The following is a 21,887-nucleotide window of genomic DNA, read 5'->3' on the forward strand; positions in this document are numbered from 1 at the left end:
CACATAAGGAACCCAAGTGACAGAACCATTCTAATAATCATATTTTCAAGTAGTTTTAAATGAACAATCAAAGCTCCTATGATTGGCACGTGACAATTAGCCAGTGTTACTCAGCACAAAAAAAGCTTGAGGGTTTGGTTAGCCTGTGCAGCTTTACTGAGGAAAAACAGGCAGTTCCTGTGGAGCTTTTGTAAATAATGAAAATAGGTCGCAGGCCCAATAATTATGGGTCCATAGGAGGCTGGAGATCCCAGGTAGTAAATCAAAGGCCTATTGGAGAAAGGACAACACAGATAAGAAAGTGTAACAACTAGAGCAAGGGTGTCCAAACTGCGGCCCGCGGGCCAACTGCGGCCCGCAATCCATTGTTAATTGGCCCGCAGCAAATTCCAAAAATACATTTAGTTTACTTAAATAAACCAGGTGAGGCAATACGTATTTCACCTCGAGTGAGTGGCCTGGCTGTTTGTGTATTTTACCACATATGGCCCTTGGTGAAAAACGTTGAAAAAAGTTTGGACACCCCTGAACTAGCGCCTATTCACACTGAGGAACTGCGGCCATCAGGCATACATTGCTGAGGTGTATTATGTTTATTCATCATTTGCTTGTGCAAAGTGGACAGCACATCTTGGAACCTTCCAGAGCCTGGGAATCTGGGCTGTGGTCACGAACCATGCGGGAGGCTTCACTGGAGTTAGGAGGCTGAGGGCCTTCCCTGGGCCCTTCTGCTGACAGGCAAGGGGGAGAGGCTGCGAGCATCACCATTTCCTAACTCAGGGCTTCCCCATTTACTTCTCCATGACCTGAAGAAAGGAAAACAGCTGTGAATTGGACAACAGAGCAGGCCTTTATCCACATACTGAGAATTCCACAGCGTGGTTCTAGCAAGCAGGAGACAGGCAGTTCTGAGTACGTTTGATCATTCATATGTTTACTGAGCATGCACCCCAGACCAGGCACTGGGGGCCCAAAGGTAGAAAAAGCATGTTCCCTGCCAGCAAGCAGCTCAACCTGATAGAGTCTGGGGTGTATGTACATGTTTAAGGACATAATACTGAGTGTCACAAAAGAGGCACTGGTCAGTCAGAGGAATGAGCGGTCACTTTCAAATGGAGGAATGTGGGAAGACTACATTAAAGAATCGATGGAAATAAGACAGCAGTGGGACACAGCCTTCCAAGTGGGAGGAACAAGGAGCCAATGCCTGGGTAATTCAAGAAATGGTGAGTACTGGGGATAGGTGTGTGGCTGGGAACATGGAAGAGGCTGGAATAACAGGTGTGACCAGATCATGGCAAGCCTTGAATGCCAGACTAAGGAATCAGGAGTGACCTTATCGATGACAGTAATGCAGTCGCACAACACAAGTCAACACAAGAAAGCTGAATGTGTCAGGCACGGGGGGCGGGGTTCGTGGGCACTGCTGACCAGGCCGCGGTGCCCATGTTCAGGCTGTCTGGTGAGGAACTGCAGTTTGTACATTTCAATGTGGAGCACCGAAATGAAGCTGCCTGTGGTGGGTGTGCAAGGCATACTGTCGAGAAAACTTGGGGATGGAGAAAGAGTACACCGAGCAAATGAAAAGGCTGGCTGGAATGCAGTATTGCTGGAAGAGATCCCAGTGAATTTTAAGTCAGTAAAGACAATTCCCCTCATCCAACAGAGAAAAGGCACGATAATATTAGCCACCAAGGGAGTCAATTCATCGCAGGTCTGCACTGCCACTTGGAGTGTCCAGGTGCTGCTTGCTACCAGGCCAAACCGCATCACAGTTCAGACGCTCCAACCCCCTTCCTGCTCCTGGTCCACACAAGGGAATAGCAAGTCTTACCTGTTAGTCATCGTCGTCATCGTCCTCTGGAACAAAAATGTCATGCTCTTCAAGTAGAGCAGCAAAGTTCTTGCTAATGAGAGTCCCGACATAGAGAAAGGGGATCACGATGGAGAACACACGGAGAAGGCCAAAGGACATCTGCAGAGGGTCAGAGCGGTGGCTGTGAGCTCCAGAGCCCACTCTGCCAGGACTGCAGACGGCCTGGCCCTCTCCGGGTCATTCCCTCCTATAGACCCCAGAACCATCATAAACAACTTGGTTTTAACATCCTTGGGAAAATTCAGAGCAAGAAAAATAGATAAAGTGACTTTAGAACCTTCAAAGTGGATTACAGAAAGGAAAGTATCAGGCACTCTAGACATCAAAAAATTCGGGTACAACCTGGGCATTACTTGCAGATAACTACAAATAGGTGAGAAAGCACTAAGAGGATTGGACTGTGGGAATCAAGTTCAGCTCTGCTTCCAGACACTAAATACATGGAAACGGATCACAAAAAGATGTACAGCAAAAGGATATTCTACACAGTTCTTTAATAGGTTCCCTGGTGACAGAAATTTGACTTCACATTAAATTTTAGAAACGGGTAGATTTTGAAAAGTAAGCATAGTCTTCACACTGAAAGGCTAGTTATTTAGATGGACTGGGCAGTTTCGGTGAAATCTCAACCTTTTCTCTTGTATTTTCCTATGGAGTTTCAAAAAAAAAGCCACTTTTTTTCCAGCTATGCCTTTTTATAAGGCATGTCTTCCCCAACACGGACCCTGCACCTTCCTGCTTCTTGCTCTGAAACAACCCTGAACTCACTTGTCTGCTAGCTCGCACAGGCTAGACTAGCTTTTAATAATTTTTATTTTGTAATTCCCACTCCTGGAGTCAAAAAGCAAACTTGTTGGGTATAAAGGACGATTTCCGTTTTCCTTAGAAAACCCCAAGGGTACTAAGGACATGTGAAAGCATTCAGTGGTGGAAAAAATAGGATCCGGTGGCGGCTGTACCGGCAGGAAACCTGGACTCCGGGACCTAACTCAGCCGCTAGCCCTGGACACCGGCTTCACCACTCTGGCCTCCGAGTCTCTATTTGTAAAAAGAGTTGGTTGTCATAATCCCCGGGATACCTCAGGACTGCAAATCACATGTAAGTACCAGGTCAAAACTCATAAAAAAGATAAAGTCCATCTCAAGTACACTTCATTTACAAAGTCCTTCCGCAAGTCGTTATTTCATCCCAAGATCTCTGGGTAACAGGGCAGAGGTCCATGACTTGTCTATACTGGGTGCATAATTCTGAGTCTTCGTGCTCCAGCGATGTAGGCACCGCGCTCACGATAAACTAGTGCAAAACGCTCTTTCTCAGTCCTCGCCCCCTAGCTTCAGTCTCCATACACCCAACTCAACACCCGGACCTAACCCGAGCAGTTCCTCCCACCTGTCAAAATTAGCAGCGTGTTAACGCAAAACTGTCCTAGAGCCCGGCTTCCTAAGACGCTCGTTATGATTCGCCATTATTCCTATCAATCAACGTCGACGCGCACACAGTCCCCACCATGATTGGCCTCGGCCCCTTCACCCCGCCTCCAGGTAGACACTCACTTTCACCGGTTTGGGCAAAATGGCGCCGCTGCGAGTAACGATGACTGACCTCGACGGTACCAGGCTCCGACCTGAGCCGCCCCGACCAGCAGAGAGATCGCCATCTTTCTTCAAGCTCGGTCCGCTCCGAAGAGCCCCGGATCGGACGGGTGCCAAGGCCAGCCAGCGAGCCGCTCCGAACGCCATCTCCCAGCTCCGCCCCTACCCCCGGCACCCAGCGCCGAGCCCTGGTGACGCCCTCGGGAGGAACGCCGCCGAAGCCTCGCGAGGCTTCGGGATCAAACGAGAGGTCCAGCCTCGCAGTCGCGCAGTTCGCCTGGTTCCTGTTGCGGTGGGAAGGAGGCGTTTGTCACGGGCCTCCGTGACGTCACGAGGACGACGCCGCAGCCCTAGTTTCTGTCTCATTCCGGGCCCGGTGGGCAGGACCGTCAGCTGCGGTCGTCCGTGTGAAGCCTTCATATTTCTTTCATTTTTCCCCACCCAGGACAGCCAGGGCTTGGCAGAGCAGCTCTCAAGTGATTGTTGAAATAAACTTGCGTAACCGAAATGAGGAATAAAAAAATTTAGTGTTTTAATCGTACAAAAAAATACTGTAACAATAAGAAAGGCAAAAGCATGGCACATCTGGGGTATCTGTGTAAACAAGGTGCAGTGGGCTGTGGAGCCCCTGCAGCTCACACTCAGCTCACTCTCCGGTACAGAGCTGGGAAGGCAGCCCTTCTTAAAACAAGCCGCACAGGAGTGGGTGCTGGACCCTGGGCCAGCATCTCAGCCGCAGGGCTTTAAGGGGCTCTGAGCGGCAGCCTCCGGGCCTAGTTGTGCGTTGGTCAGGCCGCCAGAGACCCCAGTAAGGGACAGAGAGGCTAAAAAGAGGCAGATTGTATTTATGGGGTGGGGGGGCGTTCTCTGCATCTGCCACCCAGCCACACCGCCACCGTGCTCCTAGGGCATCAAGCCGGTCTGGCCTCTGGCTCTATGGAGCCAGCCACTTTACCTCCCAGAACAACTGAAAAAGAAAACACCTGGCCTGCTGGTGAGAGTAGCAATGAGAAGGTCTTGGCAGGTACACATCAGGTGACAAGCAGGACCTTACATGAGTTCCAAGTGGTTTCAAGAGCAGAAAGCCCAGGGGAGAGAATTTATCATGGGGTACCAGGAATCCTATGCCCAAGCTCCTAGAATTGCCCAGGACAGAACCAACTCAACAAGTAGGCTTTCCCTGGGGAGCCACACTGCCCGCCCACCTTTTATTCAGCTTCCCACTTGGCAGATCCAGGAGCTGACTGCGGCCGACTGAGTGCAGGAAGGATTTCTGCTGACATAAAAGCTACCAGTCCATCCTGGGTCAACGTCCAGCACCATCTGTTGACAGGACAGCCAGGGACAGGGAGAGGATAGGGCCCTAACACTTTCTGAGCAGAATAAACCCCTCTGTACTGGCCATAGGCCCTCCCTCCAAAGGGCCCTTCCCAGACTGTAGAGTGGGGATTCCATGCCCAATCTTCCCCAGCACTCAGGAAGAGCTGAGCCCCAGAAACCCACATGATATAATAAATCCACTTTCTCTGTTATGTCAGTCCCCGAAGCCAGCTTCTGTTACCTAAATGCACACAAGACTCCCCATGTTGGAAACTGGCTGAGTCTGGTGTGTAGATGAAAGGCAGGGTGGCCTGTGGCCATGTCATATTATTCCCCACTTCCTCCATTTCATTAATATCCCCTGAGTGAGGGATGGTCCAGCACTGTGTCAGGAAACGGGCCTCACTCTGTGACTGCTGAGCAAGCCACCTTTCCTCTCTGGGCCTCAGGAAGCAAAGGGGTTGGAAGTTATGATTCCTCAGTCCCCTCCAGGCACAAAGGTATATCCAGAACCTGGAGAAGGTCTAAAAAGCAGGAAGGAGAGAACCACCCCCCTCAACAAAAAAAAAAGCAACTTTGGAACATCAAACTCCTGAAAAAGAATTGCCCTAGCGTCCTGCCCAGCAGGACAAGGGCAGAACCCTAAGGGCCCAGACTCAGGGCCTATCCTGTTCCTCACATTCTGGTTGGCTCCCCCGAGCCCTCTGCAGCCACCCCTGCCTTAGCTTCAGGATCTCCTGGCCGTACCAGTCGTGCAGGGTTGAGAAGCAGGAGGTCTCAGGGGACACAGGGCTCTGCCCCCTGCCTAGGAGGAGGTTGGTAGGGCCCTGCAGCTCACACTCAGCCAGGCCCGACCCTGCTGGCCTGCTGCCCCCTTCTTCCGCCAAGCCTATGGGACTGCAATCCCTGGAGAGGGAGTAGCCATTCTCCAGGCCCCGAGACAAGTGGTCAGGAGCCTGGGGCTTACAGCGGCTGGGAATGGCCTTCCAGGATGAGTGGCGATGCAACACCAGGCTCTGGCGGGCATCACGCAACTGGCTCTCCAGCTCACGCACCACCAGGCGCATGTAGCCAAAACTTGCCCGGGACAGTGCCTTCACCCAGGCTTCCTGGGCTGCCGGCCCGTCAGCTGCAAGCAGGTGTGGGCGCACACCAGGGGCGTCGAAGCAGATGGCGAAGGCAAATTCCTCAGGCACAGGAGCCTCAGCCAACTCTACCGTGCAGCCCTCCAGCACCACCAGGCCCAGCGGGGCCCGGCCCTCTCGACTCTCGAAGGAGAACAGCAGATTACCCTTGAGGACAAACCAGCATCTTCGGCCAGTGCCACTGGGGGTGGGTGGAGTCCCTGGGCCTCCCCAAGTGCGCAGGAAGCCCATGTGGTCTGCTGGGGAGTTGCTCAATGCATAGTGGGCCACACTTCTCTCGTTCAGCTTCATGGCTCCCATATGAATTATGAGGCAAGAGAGGTGACCGCGAATCAGAGAGGGAGGAAGCCCCCGTGTCCCTGTGGGGAAAAAAATATTGGTTCTGGAGGAGGCCTGGCTCCAACCCTGTGGCCTCTACTCATTTGCTGTGTGCCTTGAGGCTCTCAGTGTCTTCATCTGTGGAATGAGCCTGTCTCCCTTGCCTTTTCTTTCAGTGTTTCATGCAAAGCACTGGACATCAGAGGACTCAGAGAAGAATAATGTGATTGTATCAGGCCAGGAGGTATGGCAAGGCTTTGATACGGCTTTTTAAAATCCAAAGAAACAGGCCCCAAATGAGCATGTCAGGACCCCGAGCCCATAGAATCCATTGTGCTTAAACTATCCCTTAATCTGGGGGCCTCTTAGTGCCAACCCTGAGGTCAAACCTCCAAGGTTTCCATGACCCTCCTGACTCATGAAAAATCAAGGCTCAGAGCAGTGAAGGTGAACTGCACAAGGTCTCATGGCCAGTGAGAAGCAGAACTTGTTCTCCTGATTCCCTCACCTGCTGGGGGCAAGTCTTGGCAATGACCCACTTACCAGCAGAGCTTGCTAGGTGGGGGCAGGAGCCTCTCTTGTCTGGCCACAGAGCTCAACACTTCGAGGACGTGACCCCAGTGCACCTGCAAAATAATTCTCAAACCCAGTCAACTCATCCTAAAGAATGAGAACTCTTAGCCTTTGGGGCCCAGTAAAACCACCATCTCCTCCAGGAAGCCTTCCCTGGCCCAGTAATTCCCTACCCACCCACACCAGGCTCCTAGGAGCAATTTAAGGGGCTGGGTCCTATTGTCTTGACCTTCACTATTCAGACCTTAGCTCCTTGCCCCCTGAGGCTAGGTCAGAGTCAAGTGCCCTCATAGTTTCCAGTGTTTCCCTTCTAGCACTGTCACACAGTTTATCTCTAGGCTTTAATTTAAATCACCTACTCTGAGAGGCCTGCCCTGCTCCCTGTATGAAGAGGCACCTGATCACCAAGGTGGCCCGGTCCAAGATGCCCCAACCAGCTGTCTCCTCACTTGTTTTCATTTCCTTCATCCCACAATGATTTCCTTTGTGTTTACAGCGCTGTCTCCAGCCCCCGAATGTCTAGGGGCCGACCGGGCTTTGCTCCCTGTGTATCCCCAATATCCAGCCCCCTGCAGGGTTCGGGGACGCCCTCAGGAAGTATTTGTTGAAGTAACTGGGATTACAACAGTGAACAAAACAAAGTTCCTCCTTCCTGGAGCCTACATTCTTGCGGGGGAAACACCATGCAAACAGACAAAAATAAAAAAATAATAAATGGATTTAAAATTAATTAAATAATAAATAACGGAAAAACCGGTCGATAAGGGCTATCCGTGAGAGAAATAAGCAGGGACCTGGAATGGGGAGGAGCGGGTCTAGACCCGGGGTCCGCGGGTGGGGAGGAGATCACAGGTGTTTGCTGGAGGACTGGCCTCACCTCCGTCCTGGGCCCAGCACTGGGGCGCAGGCAGAGAGAGGGTCAGGAGCCCGCGATCTGTGCCCTCTCACCCGCCGTGTGCCTGGGGAAGGGTGCTGCCCCCAACCCCTCCCAAGGGTGCGAGGTCCAGACGGCACACTCGGCGGGAGGCCGACGCGCACCGCATTTTCCCGGATTCTTTTGTTGGAGGAGCAGCGGCCTGGGGCGCAGGACCCACCAGCCAGTGGAAATCGCGGTGGACCCTGAAACAGGAGTCTCCACAAGGAGAACTCGCCGGCGGCTGCTCTCTCGGTTTCCCCCTCAGCGCAAAGGGGCTGTCCTGCCACGTCCCCGCGAGCCACGCCTTCCTGGAGGCCGCCTCCTCCCGGAGCCCGCCGGGCCCTCTCTCACCTCCGCACCGCCCAGCGCGCCGAAGCCCAGGAGGGTGGCCGGCGGGCTGGGCTGCGGCCGCTCCCCGGGGCGATCTCGTCTCCCAACCCTGCTGAGGAAGCGGGGAAACCCCACCCGGGCAGCTCGAGTGGCCGCCCCCACGTCTCCCTGTCCAGGACTCACCAGGCCTGGATCCGCGAAGATGCCCCTTGATTCACGCGGGAGGGAAACTGAGGCCGGAGAGGTCAGGACCTGCCTGAACCACAGAACTGGTCAGGGGCGGGCGGCCTCGAACCCAGGGCACCACCTCAAGTGGTTGGCAGGCCTGGGACTGAGCCACCCCCACCTCCCTGCCCGGAGAACTCGGAGTCCTCTTTCCCCCTTAAGGCCCCCTCGCCCTGCCACGCCCACTTCTGCCGCAGCCAAGCCTCTTTAGGCCTCGCCCACCCGGGCGCCTCCTCTGGGCGGGCTCCTACTCAGCCCGCAAGGCCCGACCGAGCTTCCTGACCACTCAGCTGGGCCCCCAGAGTGGCCAGATCTCTGCTTCTGGTGTTACCCGTTTCTGCTTGCGCTGCTCGCAGCCTCCGCCTAGGTTCTGTCCAGCGGTAGGCCTGTGTTGTGTATTGGTCTAATATGATTTCAAATCCACTTGATTATGACTTAAGTGGTTTTAATCCACTTGTTGCTTTGATATAAGTATGAAGTCGGACCAGGATGTCATTATTCTACATCTGTTGTTCATAAGCAGTCAGCAAACCAGCTGCTGATGGAACCTGCTGAGGGACTTAGATAAGAACCCGTGGAGAAGCAACTATGACAAGGGGACATTTAGACTATAAATACGGAGAGTTAGGGACTATTTGAGAGTTTCGGTTTGGGCAAGTCAACTCTTTCATAACCTAAAAACTGCCCCTTGAGGCATTTGCTCCTACTGTGGCCAGGGCCGATTCTCGTGAATTGTGGTGTTAAACCTTGGAGCACTCTCAGAAGTGATAATCTTCCTAGCAGCGCTGCCCTCCAAGCTAACGCTGGCGCTGGTGTCTTGGTTCCCTAGCAGCAAGTGCTCCAGCAACAGGGCACTTTTACTTTTGTGCCCACACTTGGAAATCAGCTCTTTGGTTTGTCACTGAGTCTCCAGAGTACTTCCTCATATAAAAAGGCACACCTCATATTATATGGACATTATTCCTTCACCTCCTCTTTCCTGGAACAATCGTGTGATTAATCTGTCATTTGTTTGGAGTGTGTTCTTTATTTGGTTTATTAAGATATATTATGCTGTATGCTATTGGCTTGTGAAATTGTTATAATTCCCACAAGGAACCTGTGCTAAATAAATTGTTGGCAAAAACGGGATCAGTCTCTGAGTGTAACTTTTGCTGCCTCCCAGAATAAAAAGAAAACTAAGTCTGTGGTGAAGGCTGCAGGGAAGCACAATCCAACGCAAGAAGCTGGGGTTTCCCTGTGGCCCTGGAGCTCAGAACATCGGTCTGTGAAGGTGTTGGTTCTCACTCAGAGCTTCTCCCCTTGCAGTTCCTGCAGCCTAGAACGCTTTTCCTTCTCATCCCTACCCCTCAGCTCTAACCTTCAGGGCTCTTTCACATCAATTAGGTCTCAGCTCAGATGTCCCCTGCCTGAGCATGCATGTAGGCTGTGTGGGGGAGGAAGAAACTTTCCTCTACCCTTCTAGGTTCTTTTGGCTGGTCTAATAATTAAATCAACGTGAGGCAAATCAGCAAGAGAAAATAACCAAATTTAATTACATTCGTAGGTACAGGAGCCCCACATACAGGAGAGAGTCAGAGACCCCACATATGTGAAAGGTTCAGAGACAGAAAGGGAAAACAGGTATATATAACATCCTGAGGTAAGGAATATGGTAAGAGGCCTGGGGCTTCAAGGGGAGGAGATCAACAGGAATTTGCTGATCAATAAAAAGAACAGATTGTTCAGTAATTAGATGTTTGCCCTTCCATAGATAGGCCATAACACATTATTTCTGGTAACAACACTTATTATGGGCAAGGCCCCTAATTTAAATTCTTCTAGGTAGTTGTGGGGGGCTCAGGAGTTTCTCCTGAGCCTGCAGGGTCGCAATTGACTTCAGCTCAAAATAATACACATGCCAAAGTAGCACATTTTGGGGAGACCTACCCTTTATCTCCCCTCAAGTCTATCACATCCCTGGGTTGTATTTTCATTATAGCACTAACCACTATAGAAAACTTCCCTATGCTCATGCTTTTATTTTCTGTGTATTACCTCTTTCTCACTAAATTTTATTCAATTAATAATATAAACCATAATAAGTGTGTTAGAAGGTAGTACATGGTGTGGAAAATATAGAGCAGGGTAAGGGAGATTGGGAATTGTAGGAGTAGGGGGGTTGCAATTTTAAATAGAACCATCAGGGTACACTTCACTGAGAAGGTGACATTTGAGAAATACTTGAATGAAATGATGGAGCCAGTCGTGCCAATATCTGGAGGACGAGCAGTCTAGGCAGAGGGACAACTCCATGGCTCAGAGGCCTATTGTGTTTGAGGAACTGCAAGGAAGCCAGTGTGGCCCAGCAGTGGTGAGGAAGGGGGAGAGCAGTAGGAGATGGGGTCAGAATATGTGGGGTGGGGCTTGGTAAATCTGTGTGGCCTGTTACTCCAGATTGAGATGAACAGACAGCACAGGGTCTTGAGTGAGGAGTGACCTGAGCTATGTTTTAAAGGATGACCCTGGCTGCTGTGCAGAGAATAAATGTGAGTGAAATGTAGGCTGCTGAACAAATCCAGTTAAGATGTGATGGGGGCCGGGAGAGTAGCGAGGTGGCCAGCTTCCAAATAGGTTCTGAAGGTAGAGATCACGGGGTTTGCCGAGAGACTGAATGTGGGGAATGAGACAAAGAGAGGATGCAAGGACTCCAAGGTTTTGGCTTGAGCATCAGAAAAGACAGTTGCCATTATATGGAAGGGGCTGGTGTTTGGTTTGGGGCTCGTTAAGTTTGAGATGTCCAGTGGCCATCCAAGTGAAGGTGCCCAAAATGAAGCGTTTGGCACCTAATAGTTGCTCAATAAATTTTTGATGAATGAAATTGGGAAGAAATATGCAGAGTGCCTCGGCAACATAACCGGTGGCCGCAGTTTCAGGCAGGGAAGGAGAGCCTCCTGGCTTTACAACAGCTGTACCCTCCACCTGGTTTGCTTCCCCCCACCAATCCTCCTTGCAAGTCTATTCATCTTCCCTACCTATTTTGAGAAGCTTACTCTGAGCCATGCTTCAGAGCATTTTCTTATTTCCTCTTAACAAGACCCTTAGTAGAGGTATTCACGACAGTTATTTATTGCGCGCTACAGTGTGCCGGGCAGTAACCTCGCCCTCAGGGATCCCACAGCGGCGAAACGTCTAGCTAGCCTCGGGTCCCTAAGCCCGTTCCGCTCGTGCCCGCCTCGGGAGCGCGCAGAGCGGGACCTCAAAGAAGGCGGGCCTTCGAGAAGTTCGGAGGGCGTATTGGGTCCATAGAGGGCGGGGCAGGACGTTACTAGGGGGATTCTGATAGGCTCCGCCGGGAAGGGTGGCCCGCCGTCAGGCCCCTCTGGAACGCGATTGGCGAGTCAGATCACTGCCACGGTGGGCGGCTCCCACCTCCAGAGTGCGTCGGCAGGTAAGTGCCGCGGGCCGGGCACTCTGGGGTGGGGGCCTCCCGGCGCTGCCTCTTCCGACTTGGGCGGCCGCGGGCGGCAACCCAGATCCGGTGGGAGTCCGGAGCCTGATCTCGGCCCGGCGCCTCCCCTCTTCCTGGGCGTCTTCAAGCTGCTCGCTGCCTCTCTGGCCTCGGCCTGGCAGACGGCGCCCTTGGACTCCAGGGGCGCCAAGCACTGCAAAGGGGGTGAGATCTGATGTCCAAGACACCTTGTTTAGTATTTCTGAAGGAAGAAGGGAAGTGATGGCTGGGGGAGGGGTGGTGAGCGCGGCTTGGGGACTGAATTTGGGTTAAAACTCACGCTCAGGGTTGAAGGTTCCGCGGCTAGCCAGGTAGTAGTGACTCCAGTGCCTTTCTAACGTTTCTCAGCTTCCAAAGCCCTACCTATAAAGCTGATAAAAGCGGAGCAGATCTGGTCAGGTCCTGAGACGCTGAGTCCAGAGCAATGTTCCGGAAGACAGGTAACCTACATGGGAGGGGGTGCCATTGGGGCGGTAGGTGACCAGTAGGATGTGGGGGCTACTCGGAGGGAGCCCAGCCTTCTGGTGTCTGGGCCTCCTTCCCTGATGTGGGTATGTGGGGAGACGTTGCTCTTATTGGAGCTGGGCTGGGAAAGAAGGAAATGCACCCCCGTTAGAAATCAGTTCCCTTCTAAAGAGGCCTATTACTGTTTCATCTCCTCTCCCAAAGTGTGGAGGCCCTGTCTTATGTGATATCAACACATACTGAGAACTGCCCTGTAAAGTCAGTACATTAACTCCGTCTTACAGAGAAGGAAACTGAGGCCTGAAAGGGAAAGGGCTCCCCCAGGTGAGCTGGCTGGGTGCAGGTCCCACCTGGCTGACCCTGTTAGCCCTTCTGAGGCCTCTTGAGGGTCTGTGGTGGAAAGCAAAGATCCTGGAGGAGACTCAGGAAACCTGGAGACTGGCTACAGTGTACTGTCAAGATCTGTATAATGGGGTGGCAGTAGCTGGTGAGGATATGGAAAGGATATGACCTCACAGCAAGTGGGTACCCAGGCCTCAACACATTGCCCTATTCCAGGCACCATCTGCCCACTCGCTGCACTGCAGGGGCCAGCAGTTGCAGGAAGAGCGAATTCTGCCTTAAGCCCAGGAGTATCACTCTTCTACTCGATAGGCGAGTCAGATCACTGCCACGGTCTGCAGCTGTACAGGCTGTACAGGCCGGCAGCCACTGCAGGGCTGAGCAGCATGTGGAGGGGGTGGGTGAGGACTGGGGCTATGGGAGCCACTCACAGTCATCCCCCAACCCCCTCCAGTGCTCTTGCTGGCCCTGGTGGACCAGGTGCTGCTGTTGGAGAATGGGCTCCTGCGGACGCCACCCATGGGCTGGCTGGCCTGGGAACGCTTCCGCTGCAACATTGACTGTCATGAGGACCCAAAGAACTGCATCAGGTGTGTAAGGTCCACACTACCTGACAAGCCTTGCCCAGGGCCCTGCAGAGTGGAGGCCAGGAGTGCAGGGTCAGCCAGAAGAGGACAGGGTCTCTGCAATCCCAGCGAGTCTGCAGCCAGAGGGGACTTTTGGGATCTTTGACACTCAGCCTCATGACCTGCTTGGGGCCTCTGTGGGGCCTGTCAGGCTTGTGGGGCAGGTATCTCGTAGTGGACCCAGTCCCTGAGATAATTGAAAGCAGGTAACTGTTAAGGCCGGGCCAGACTCCACGTGCTTCCTCTGGCTCAATCCTGCCCCTTGACCTGGGGGCCAGACTATTCCTTTCAACTTCACCCTACTTAGGGCTGGCTCATGACACAATCCCTGTTGTCATTTACAATTATTACCTGACTTAGTCTTCAGCTGACAGCAAGGCCGGGATTCTTATAGCCTGGATTCACACTCAGAGCATCTGAGCAGCTCTGAGGAAGGGGGCGGGAGGAGGAACATACTGGGCCACTAAGCTGCTCTGCCCCCTGCCCCCACCAGTGAGCGGCTCTTCATGGAGATGGCTGACCGGCTGGCACAGGATGGTTGGCGGGACCTGGGCTACACATACCTGAACATTGATGACTGCTGGATTGGAGGGCGTGATGACAAAGGCCACCTGGTGCCTGATCCCAAGCGCTTCCCCAAGGGCATTGCCTTCCTGGCTGACTATGTGAGCGCCACCCCGCCCTGCCCATTGGCCCGGGGGCCAGACCTCTCTTTCCACCCCACCCTGCTTAGGGCTCCATATCCACAGACCCTGCTTGAGAACTCAGTCTGGTGGGGGAAACATTAGTGAATAGCTCGTTTTGGCCCACTGTGGTGGGTGAGAGCCAAGAAGGGCACCTCATCCAGCCTGGGGTTCCAGGAAGGTTCTCCAGGGGAGGCCACTCTTGAGCTGATACCAAATAGATGGCATTCGAGGCAGAGGGACAACAGAAGCCAAGACTGAGAGGCAAAAACAGTCCATGGGAGGTGTGTGTGTTGGAGGGAGGGAAAGGACCACAGGTGGCAGAGGCCAGGCCAGCAAGTGGAGACCCTTTTCTCTGGGCAGTAGGTTGCCCTTGAAGGTTTTAATGGGGTCTGGTCAGATGAGCCTGTGAGGCGGCTCCCTGGGGATCCTGCCTGAGCCCACTGTTTCCTTGACTCGCCCGCAGGCTCACTCCCTGGGCCTGCAGCTGGGCATCTACGAGGACTTGGGTAACTTTACCTGCATGGGTTACCCAGGCACCACGCTAGACAAGGTGTTCCAGGACGCTCAAACCTTCGCCGAGTGGAAGGTGGACATGCTGAAGCTGGATGGCTGCTTCTCGACCTCTGAGGAAAAGGCTAAAGGTGGGTCCCACAGCTGGCTGGGGACAGGGAGTCAGGGAGGGATGGCATAGAAGGCCCACCAGTGCCCGCCTGGCTGAGCTCCTCTGTCTGTGTGGCCCCTAGGGAATGGTGTTTCCCAGGGCCTGGGGGATCTTGGCTCCCAGGCTCCCTAAAGATGGGCTGGCACCAAGCCCTACCTAGGAAGTGTTTGTGGCACTGGGTACAGGGAGAAGCAGCTCTGTTGAGCCTGTTTCCTCATGTTTGGTGGGAGGTTTGGGCTGAGGCCCAAGATTGCCTTCTGCATCTCTTCAGTCCTAAAATGTGGGGGTTGAATTTCCAGGGTACCCCATGATGGCTGCCGCCCTGAATGCCACAGGCCGCCCCATCGCCTTCTCCTGCAGCTGGCCAGCCTATGAGGGAGGCCTCCCCCCTGAGGTAAGCCGTTCTGTGCGCCCGCCGGGCACTGTCCCTCACACCAGGCCTCCCACCTCCTCTGTAGTCGGGGCCACTCTTACTATTGTTGCTATGTGCTAATTTGTAGGTCTGGAGAGAGGGTCCTAAGTACCCCGGAGGGGCCTCTGCCAGCCTAGGGTCGTAGAGAAGAGGAGGCACTTGTCAGGTGGCTGAAGGGGTTGGCATCCAAGACCTGGGAACCACATGTAATGTACCAACACACAGCACCCCGGGTCTGTACTGAGTGGGCTGATGAGGACAGGCAGGCGGGCTGAGCCTCTGAAGAACCTTGGCGGTACCTCACCAGGGGTCCCTGAGCACCTAGGGCACTAGAAAGGGTGGGCTCAGACTTGCAGACCTGAGGGAAGATGCTGGCAGATGGCTGGACTCTCACTGAGAGAACGCGGCTGGATGTGTGGCAGGGATGTTGTTGGTACACCAGCTTGGGCCTGTACCCTGGGCCTGACCCCCGTTGGCACGAGAGGGCAGGGTAGGCTTCTGGCACCAGCACGCATGGAGGGGCCTGGGCAGCCCCAGAGCAGGGCCACTGTGTCCGAGGCTTTCCTCATTCTCAGCAACTAGGGCCTGTTCTCTGGCCCCTTCCCCACCCTGTGTCTCCTGCTGGGCGGGGGCAGCGGGGTGTGACTCTGGTGCTGGACTCTGCCCCCTCCCGCCCTCCCAACCAGGTGAACTACAGTTTGCTGACAGACATTTGCAACCTCTGGCGAAACTATGACGACATCCAGGACTCCTGGAGCAGCGTGCTGTCTGTCCTGGACTGGTTTGTGGACCACCAGGACATACTGCAGCCAGTGGCAGGCCCTGGGCATTGGAACGACCCAGACATGGTACCAGCATGGAGGGGGGTGGACCTGCTCCCCACTGCCCTGTGCCCTCTAACTGGCCGCACATTGCAGGGTTCTAGATCAGCTCTGAAATGTGTCCTCGAACCAGGTGCATTAGACTCACCTTGGGACTTGCTTACCATTCTGTTCCCAGGGCCCCACCCCCACCTTTCAGATCAGAATGTTGGGGGAGGGCCTGGGAATGCCCATTGTTGACAGTCTCCCCAGGCAGTTCTGATGCTTGAAACTTGAGAAGTTGGTCTGGGGTGATTCTAGTGTGAGACAAGATTCCTCTGCGGGATGAAGAACTCACCCTCTTGCCACTCCCTCTCTAGAATGTCCTGGCCCAGGCTGCCTCTGACCCTTTCAATGCCCTGGACCATTACCTCCCTGCAGACCCGCCATAGGCAGAACCGGCCCCTGGCACCCACCTCACTCATAACCCTGCTGACTTCAATACTTTTGCAATTTATCTTATAGTTTTATAGCTATCTCTTCATTTAGCCAACAAGCGTTTACTACCAGTGATTAGAATAATCTCAACTACTTGGCCAGCTGGTGGGGCACCCAGAGAAACAGAAACTGGCCTGCCCTAGAGTTCTAGCTCCAGCTGTGCCATGTATCTTGGGCGAGTGAGTTAAATTTTTCTGTGCCTCAGTTTTGTCAATTGGAAAATGAGAGCAATAGTGGCCACCTTGTACAGGGTGGTGAAAGTGGATGACCCTCTAAAACGCTTGGCACCGTTTGGCACAAACACCGGGCTTAGTTAGATCGGTATCACTAAGTACATGACCATTAGTAATGATCCTTTGGATGCCGCCTGCGGATTGGTTGCCCTGGGTCAGGAGTCAGCTGTGGTTAGGGCAGGTGGGTGGTTACTGGCAGGAGCAGCGACTCGGTCTGGCCCTAGTTCTGGTTTCCTACTGCTGCCACCCTGAGTATATTTCTTGATTTGTGTGTTCCAGTTTATACATGCTTTTGGCAACAGGATCCCATCGGATCAACTCCACTTGTGACATGGCCAGAGCATATTAGCGCCCCCATTTTCTTGGTGAAAAGCTGAGGCTCAGGGGGAATGTAACTCGACTCATCCAAGGCCACTGCTGGGGAATGGTGTTTGCCAACCCAGGCTCCCACCTGTGGCCGCCCTTCCCATCTCCGACCTTCTTGCCTCAGCTGCAAGCTTAGAGTTGGTCCCTGTGCCCCCCTCCCTGAACAGGGCAGCACTGACCGCTCCTCTCCTCTGCCCCTAGCTGCTCATTGGGAACTTTGGCCTCAGCTTCGAGCAAGCCCGGGCCCAGATGGCCCTGTGGACGGTGCTGGCGGCCCCCCTCTTCATGTCCACAGACCTGCGTACCATCTCCGCCCAGAACGTGGACATTCTGCAGAATCCACTCATGATCAAAATCAACCAGGACCCCTTAGGCATCCAGGGACGCAGGATTCTCAAGGTACTAGGGGTGGGGAGAAGGAAAGGGAGGCTGAGGGACTGGGCTCCCCTGAGAACAAGGCTGCACACCTTGAGGTCACGGTGGGGAGGGGGCCTTGGATCTGCTCAGCCCCACCTCCCGGTTGCATTCAGGGAAAGGCTACTGGGAGCTGCTCCCACCGCCTCCTACTGGCCCAGGTGAGAGCAGGGCCAGAGCAGGACTGTTCATGGGATTCGGGGAAGGGAGACGTCACCACACAGGTACACAGGGGACAGTGAGACCCCTCAGTTTGGAGGTATAAGACCTCTGCACACATCTGTGACGTCCAGCAGAGAACTGGGCTTCCCTCCTGCATTAGTTGAGCCAAGGGATACAACTACTGTAATACTAGTACTGGTGACCACTCTATTGCTCACCTCCTGTGTGCCACGGGCTCTAGATACATTTTCTCAGAAGGGAGATACTCCTTCCCTGTTTTACCAGTCAGGAAACAGACTTGACGAGTCTAAGGAACTGCAGCCCAAGGCCCCCCAGTTGGTAAATAGTACAACAGGACTTGACTCCAACAGTGTCGCCTCAAAGCTGTGCTCTTTGCACAGACCCTTCCCTCTCTAGTCAAAAGAAACCCACACACCTAGAGAAGGCACCTGGAGAGCTGGGGAGGTCCCCAGGAGGATGGGAGCTCTTCCCCCTGTCTGCTCAGGGCAGTGCCCCCCAGTCCGCTGCAGCAGCTGTCCACGTCTGTCCCTCCCACCGTCCTGAGCTGAGGCAGGACCTCATGCAACCTTTGTCTCTGTCCTAGCATGGGTGCTGGGGAGTGTCTGCTGAGTCAGGGAAGGAAGGAGGGTAGAGTCAGATAAGTTGGGGTGCTGGAAGACTGTGATATCCCCCCCAAGCTTTTGCATGCCACAGAACTGTGGGCTGTGGGGGGGGCCAGGGCTCCAGGGACTTCAGGAAGGGGGCTTCAGGGCCTGGGTGAACAGGGACCCCAGCCAGTCGCCATCTTTGTGCCCAGGAGAAGTCCCACATCGAAGTGTTCCTGCGGCCCCTGGCCAGTGAGACCTGTGCCCTGGTCTTCTTCAGCCGCAGGACGGATATGCCTTATCGCTTCCGCTCCTCCCTCGCCCAGCTCAACGTTACCAGCTCCAGCGTGTATGAGGTGAGCGCCCTGCAAGTAGTGAGTGCCCTTTGTTTCTGGGAGGGCATTGCTGGGGGTGGTCCTCACGCACACGTGGCCTTCCCTAAGCCAAGGGCCCTGGGTCGTGGGGCAGCTGCAGGCACTGGGGGCCGTGGCTGGTGCTGTTCTCTGCACTGGTATCTCCAAGCTATGCAAACACAACTGCTGTGTATAAGTGAGTCCGTTAGCCGCCGAGGCCATGCTCCTCCCCTCACTGGTCAGTCCTTTCTGGCACATTCCTCGGGGTCTCCATGGGTTGGGGCTTTTACTGCTGCCTGTGTTTGGGCATCTGTTGGCTTGGCTAGTGGAGAAGTGACAGGAGATTCAGGGCTCCACTTCTGTAGTGCATATTAGGGGCCCAGCACAGACAGGCCAAAGTCCAGGCTTCTGTATCCTCTGCGGGGGTCGCTGCGCAGCCATTCTTATGGGGGCATTGTCCCTCCCCACTGCAGGCCCAGGATGTCTACACTGGCAATGTCATCAGTGGCCTCCGGGCTGAAACCAACTTCACAGTGGTCATCAACCCTTCAGGGGTGGTGATGTGGTACCTGTATCCTGTCGGGAAGCTGGAGACATCCCCCAGCAGTGAGGAGCTGGGACATGTGACAGATTGAAGCAGCACCGCTGAGCCCAGACCAGGGAGCCTCGGCCTCCTGAGGGCCAGTAGCGGGGGTTCTCTGCTATCCAGGCCTGTTTGGCGACCAACCCCATCTGACCCAAAGTGCAACCTCAGGGCCGGTTCCACACGCTTGAACCCTCGTGGACACTTGTTTTGGGCACTGTCCTGGGGCCTTCCTGGCCTCTTTCCTTGTCTGCACAGCCCCACAGATGTTGCTAAACAACTCAGCCAGACTGCTGAGCCCCTACAGGCAGGGGCGCTGATCCCCATCAGGACTCCAGCCTCTGACCTGCTTTTGATGGCTCTGAAATCAGAATCTGGAATTTGTCTTATAATGGGGAGTGGAGATCTGACCTATGGGGAATTTCCAGGAATGGTGTGATTGGCTTTCCGGCCCGGAGGACACCCTGCAGGCTGACACTGCCCGGGACTGACTTTGGCTCCTTCAGGTCACCAATAAAGCTGTTCTGCAGTCAAGTACTTGTAATATGGCCCTGGGGCCATGGGCACCTTCAGTTAGGGACTCTGCGTGGCAGTACACAGGGTGCTGGTTTCAAATCTCGCCTCCCATGGAAACGTGTGGCCTCTGTTGGCCTCTCATTTTCCAAAGTGACCTGCAGATTGTACTTCCGGACAGTCCAGACTTGCCTCACTCCAGGAAGCCCCACACGGGGGTGGGGTGGTGACCGCACATGAGGCCGAGCAGCAATGGTCCCAGGCCCTCTGTCTGCACGTCCTTCCCCGCCCCGTGCAGATGTTACAGGGTCTGCTGGCGTCCACGCCCCCCACCAGCCTGTGCTGCACAGACAAAGGCCCTGGTCTGCTAAGGAGCTTTGCATTGTTCACTTTGGCACCTTTCAGCTCATCCCCCCCTTTCTGCCAGAGCTCCATTCACTGGCTCTCGTGCTGGGTGCAGGTGAGGAGAGGTCAGCACTGCTTTCCTCCCCTGGGGCCCCGACAGCTTGGCCTCTGCCCTGCAGTGCCCCCTGGCCCCTCCCCTAGTTTCTCCTCTCCTAACCTGGCTGCAGAAGAGGTTGAAATCCCCCAGCTACATCCAAAGACAAGTTCAGGGACTCTGTGTCTTAAAATATGTTTCCTGTTCCTCCTCCTAAGGAAAGGGCTATTAAAGAAAAAGAATGGCATGTTCTTAACTGCCTTCCTTTGGTTCCTATTTCCCAAGCCTTCTTTCTTTAGCCCCAGGACACCTGTCTCTCCTGCTGGTTCTTGTCCCCATTGGGAAGCTGGCAGCAGAGCAGGCTAGGTAGGTTCTCCTTAGGCTTTGGATGTTGGAGTACCCAGTGCCCCAGGCCTCGCACTATCCTGCCCTGTGGGAACGCTTCTGGGGGGATCTCCCACACTCCCTCCCTCGGGGTTTGAGGTTCTTAGAGTCTGGTGTAAAGAACTTACCAGTGCACCCTTTATAGTGTCACTCAAATTCCTGGAGCTTCGCTGACTGAGTCTACAGTCAGCAGAGAACGCTCCCTTTCCCAGCTGAGGTCTGTCAGGAGATAGAAGCCTATCCTACCCCAGGCCTCTGCCCTGGGAGACCTGTCACCGGACGCACACATTCAGCTTCGGGTCTTTGTCATAGTGCTTGCTGTTCAAGCCAAATGGGATGGTCTCAGGTAGGAACACTTCTTTTGCAGCCCCGAGGAAGAAGCCTTTCCCACCACCCTGGGATGTGGGGGAGTACCGTGGTGGAGACCTTGGATTTGGGAGTTGGGGCCGGGATCAGCCTGGACTTAACCAGTCAGTTCCTCTGTCTCCCAGACCTGGAGATGGTTACATTTCTTTACTTGCTGCATAGCTTGTCCTTTTATCCTGGGGATACCTAATTGATTCTATCTCTTTAGCCTTAATTCTCTCACACACCCTGCTTATCTTCAGGACATTATTTTACTTTCTTCTACCCAAGGCCAGTGAGGGACTCAATTATTTTTTCCCAGTTCAAGGAAGTCTTTTTTAGACCCAAGAGTACCACTTCTCTTTAAAAAAAAATTATTGTAGAAATTTTCAAACACAAAAATAAAATGGTATAGTAAACCTTCATGGTCCAACAACCATCAACGTGTGCCATTATTTCTTATTTCTTCCCACACATACTTTTTTTGCATGTGAGCTGGAGTATTTGAAAGCAAGTCAAAGAAAACTCTACAAACACCACCATGCTCTAGCAGATAGGGTCTTTGAAAATATATATGACCATAATACAATTTTTCTATCCAACAGAACAAAAATTTTGGTAATCTAATAACCAGTCTATCTTCAGTTTTTGCCAATTGTCTCAAAAATATCTTTCTACAGTTTGTTTGAATCAAAATCCAAGCAAGGAGTCAACAAAAATGGTACGGTAAGAACCACCAAAAGTTTGTTTCCTCCACAACAGCAATGAAAAACCTACTTTTTATAAAAATCAACTTTCACAGAACTCTGGAAATTAACCAAAGGTTTGCGGTAACCCAGAGAGCTTTTGATCGAGAAAGAAAGAATCTTGGTAAGAATAGCAAGTTTTGTAGTGTTTTACCCTAGTATCATATTTAAATCAGCTATTTATGTTCAAAGAGCTAATGGAAACCGTATCTAATGAACTAAAGGAAAGAATAAGAATGATGTCTCACCAAATAGAAAATATCAGTAAAGAGACAGAAATTATAGAAAAGAACCAAATAGAAATTCTGAGTTAAAAAGTACAATAATTGAGATAAACATTTCATTAGAGGGCCTTAACGGGTCAGCAGACATGACCAGGCAGAAAAAAATCAGCAAACTTGAAGATAGTCCCACTGAAATTAACCTGTCTAAGGAAGAGAAAGAAGAATGAAGAAAAATGAACAGAAG

At 53.3% G+C, this 21,887-nt stretch overlaps 3 protein-coding genes across 6 annotated transcripts; 1 reads left to right on the forward strand and 2 right to left on the reverse strand.

The window, feature by feature from the left end:
* Positions 1 to 18: 18 nt before the first annotated feature.
* SMDT1 (single-pass membrane protein with aspartate rich tail 1) lies at positions 19 to 3,690 on the reverse strand. Its single transcript, XM_081058571.1, has 3 exons — positions 3,431 to 3,690; positions 1,835 to 1,975; positions 19 to 806 (listed from the first exon to the last, which is right to left on the reverse strand). Exons 1-2 carry the CDS (start codon positions 3,614 to 3,616, stop codon positions 1,838 to 1,840), a joined length of 324 nt encoding a protein of 107 aa, XP_080914697.1. The 5' UTR covers positions 3,617 to 3,690; the 3' UTR covers positions 19 to 806; positions 1,835 to 1,837.
* A 288-nt stretch (positions 3,691 to 3,978) lies between these two features.
* On the reverse strand, positions 3,979 to 8,476 carry PHETA2 (PH domain containing endocytic trafficking adaptor 2). Of its 3 annotated transcripts, XR_013994042.1 has the most exons (4): positions 8,255 to 8,476; positions 6,796 to 6,878; positions 4,675 to 6,293; positions 3,979 to 4,293 (listed from the first exon to the last, which is right to left on the reverse strand). XR_013994042.1 is itself a non-coding variant. In XM_081060288.1 (3 exons), the coding sequence occupies exon 3, from the start codon at positions 6,232 to 6,234 to the stop codon at positions 5,446 to 5,448; it is 789 nt and encodes a 262-aa protein (XP_080916414.1). In that variant the 5' UTR covers positions 6,235 to 6,293; positions 6,796 to 6,878; positions 8,255 to 8,471; the 3' UTR covers positions 3,979 to 5,445. The 3 variants fall into 3 exon arrangements, 2 of the variants coding, with proteins under 2 accessions (XP_080916414.1, XP_080916415.1); XM_081060288.1 differs by having other exon boundaries at positions 3,979 to 6,293; positions 8,255 to 8,471; XM_081060289.1 differs by lacking the exon at positions 8,255 to 8,476 and adding an exon at positions 7,703 to 8,015 and having other exon boundaries at positions 3,979 to 6,293.
* A 3,137-nt stretch (positions 8,477 to 11,613) lies between these two features.
* Positions 11,614 to 21,111, forward strand: NAGA (alpha-N-acetylgalactosaminidase). Of its 2 annotated transcripts, none has more exons than XM_081061290.1 (10): positions 11,614 to 11,726; positions 12,135 to 12,226; positions 13,048 to 13,183; positions 13,713 to 13,884; positions 14,369 to 14,546; positions 14,866 to 14,960; positions 15,665 to 15,826; positions 17,077 to 17,274; positions 18,269 to 18,412; positions 18,883 to 21,111. In XM_081061290.1, exons 2-10 carry the CDS (start codon positions 12,211 to 12,213, stop codon positions 19,042 to 19,044), a joined length of 1,263 nt encoding a protein of 420 aa, XP_080917416.1. In that variant the 5' UTR covers positions 11,614 to 11,726; positions 12,135 to 12,210; the 3' UTR covers positions 19,045 to 21,111. The 2 variants fall into 2 exon arrangements, with proteins under 2 accessions (XP_080917416.1, XP_080917417.1); XM_081061291.1 differs by having other exon boundaries at positions 11,684 to 11,951.
* The last annotated feature ends 776 nt before the right edge of the window (positions 21,112 to 21,887 follow it).

Source organism: Rhinolophus hipposideros, assembly GCF_964194185.1.
Source record: "Rhinolophus hipposideros genome assembly, chromosome: 9".
NCBI lineage: Eukaryota > Metazoa > Chordata > Mammalia > Chiroptera > Rhinolophidae > Rhinolophus > Rhinolophus hipposideros.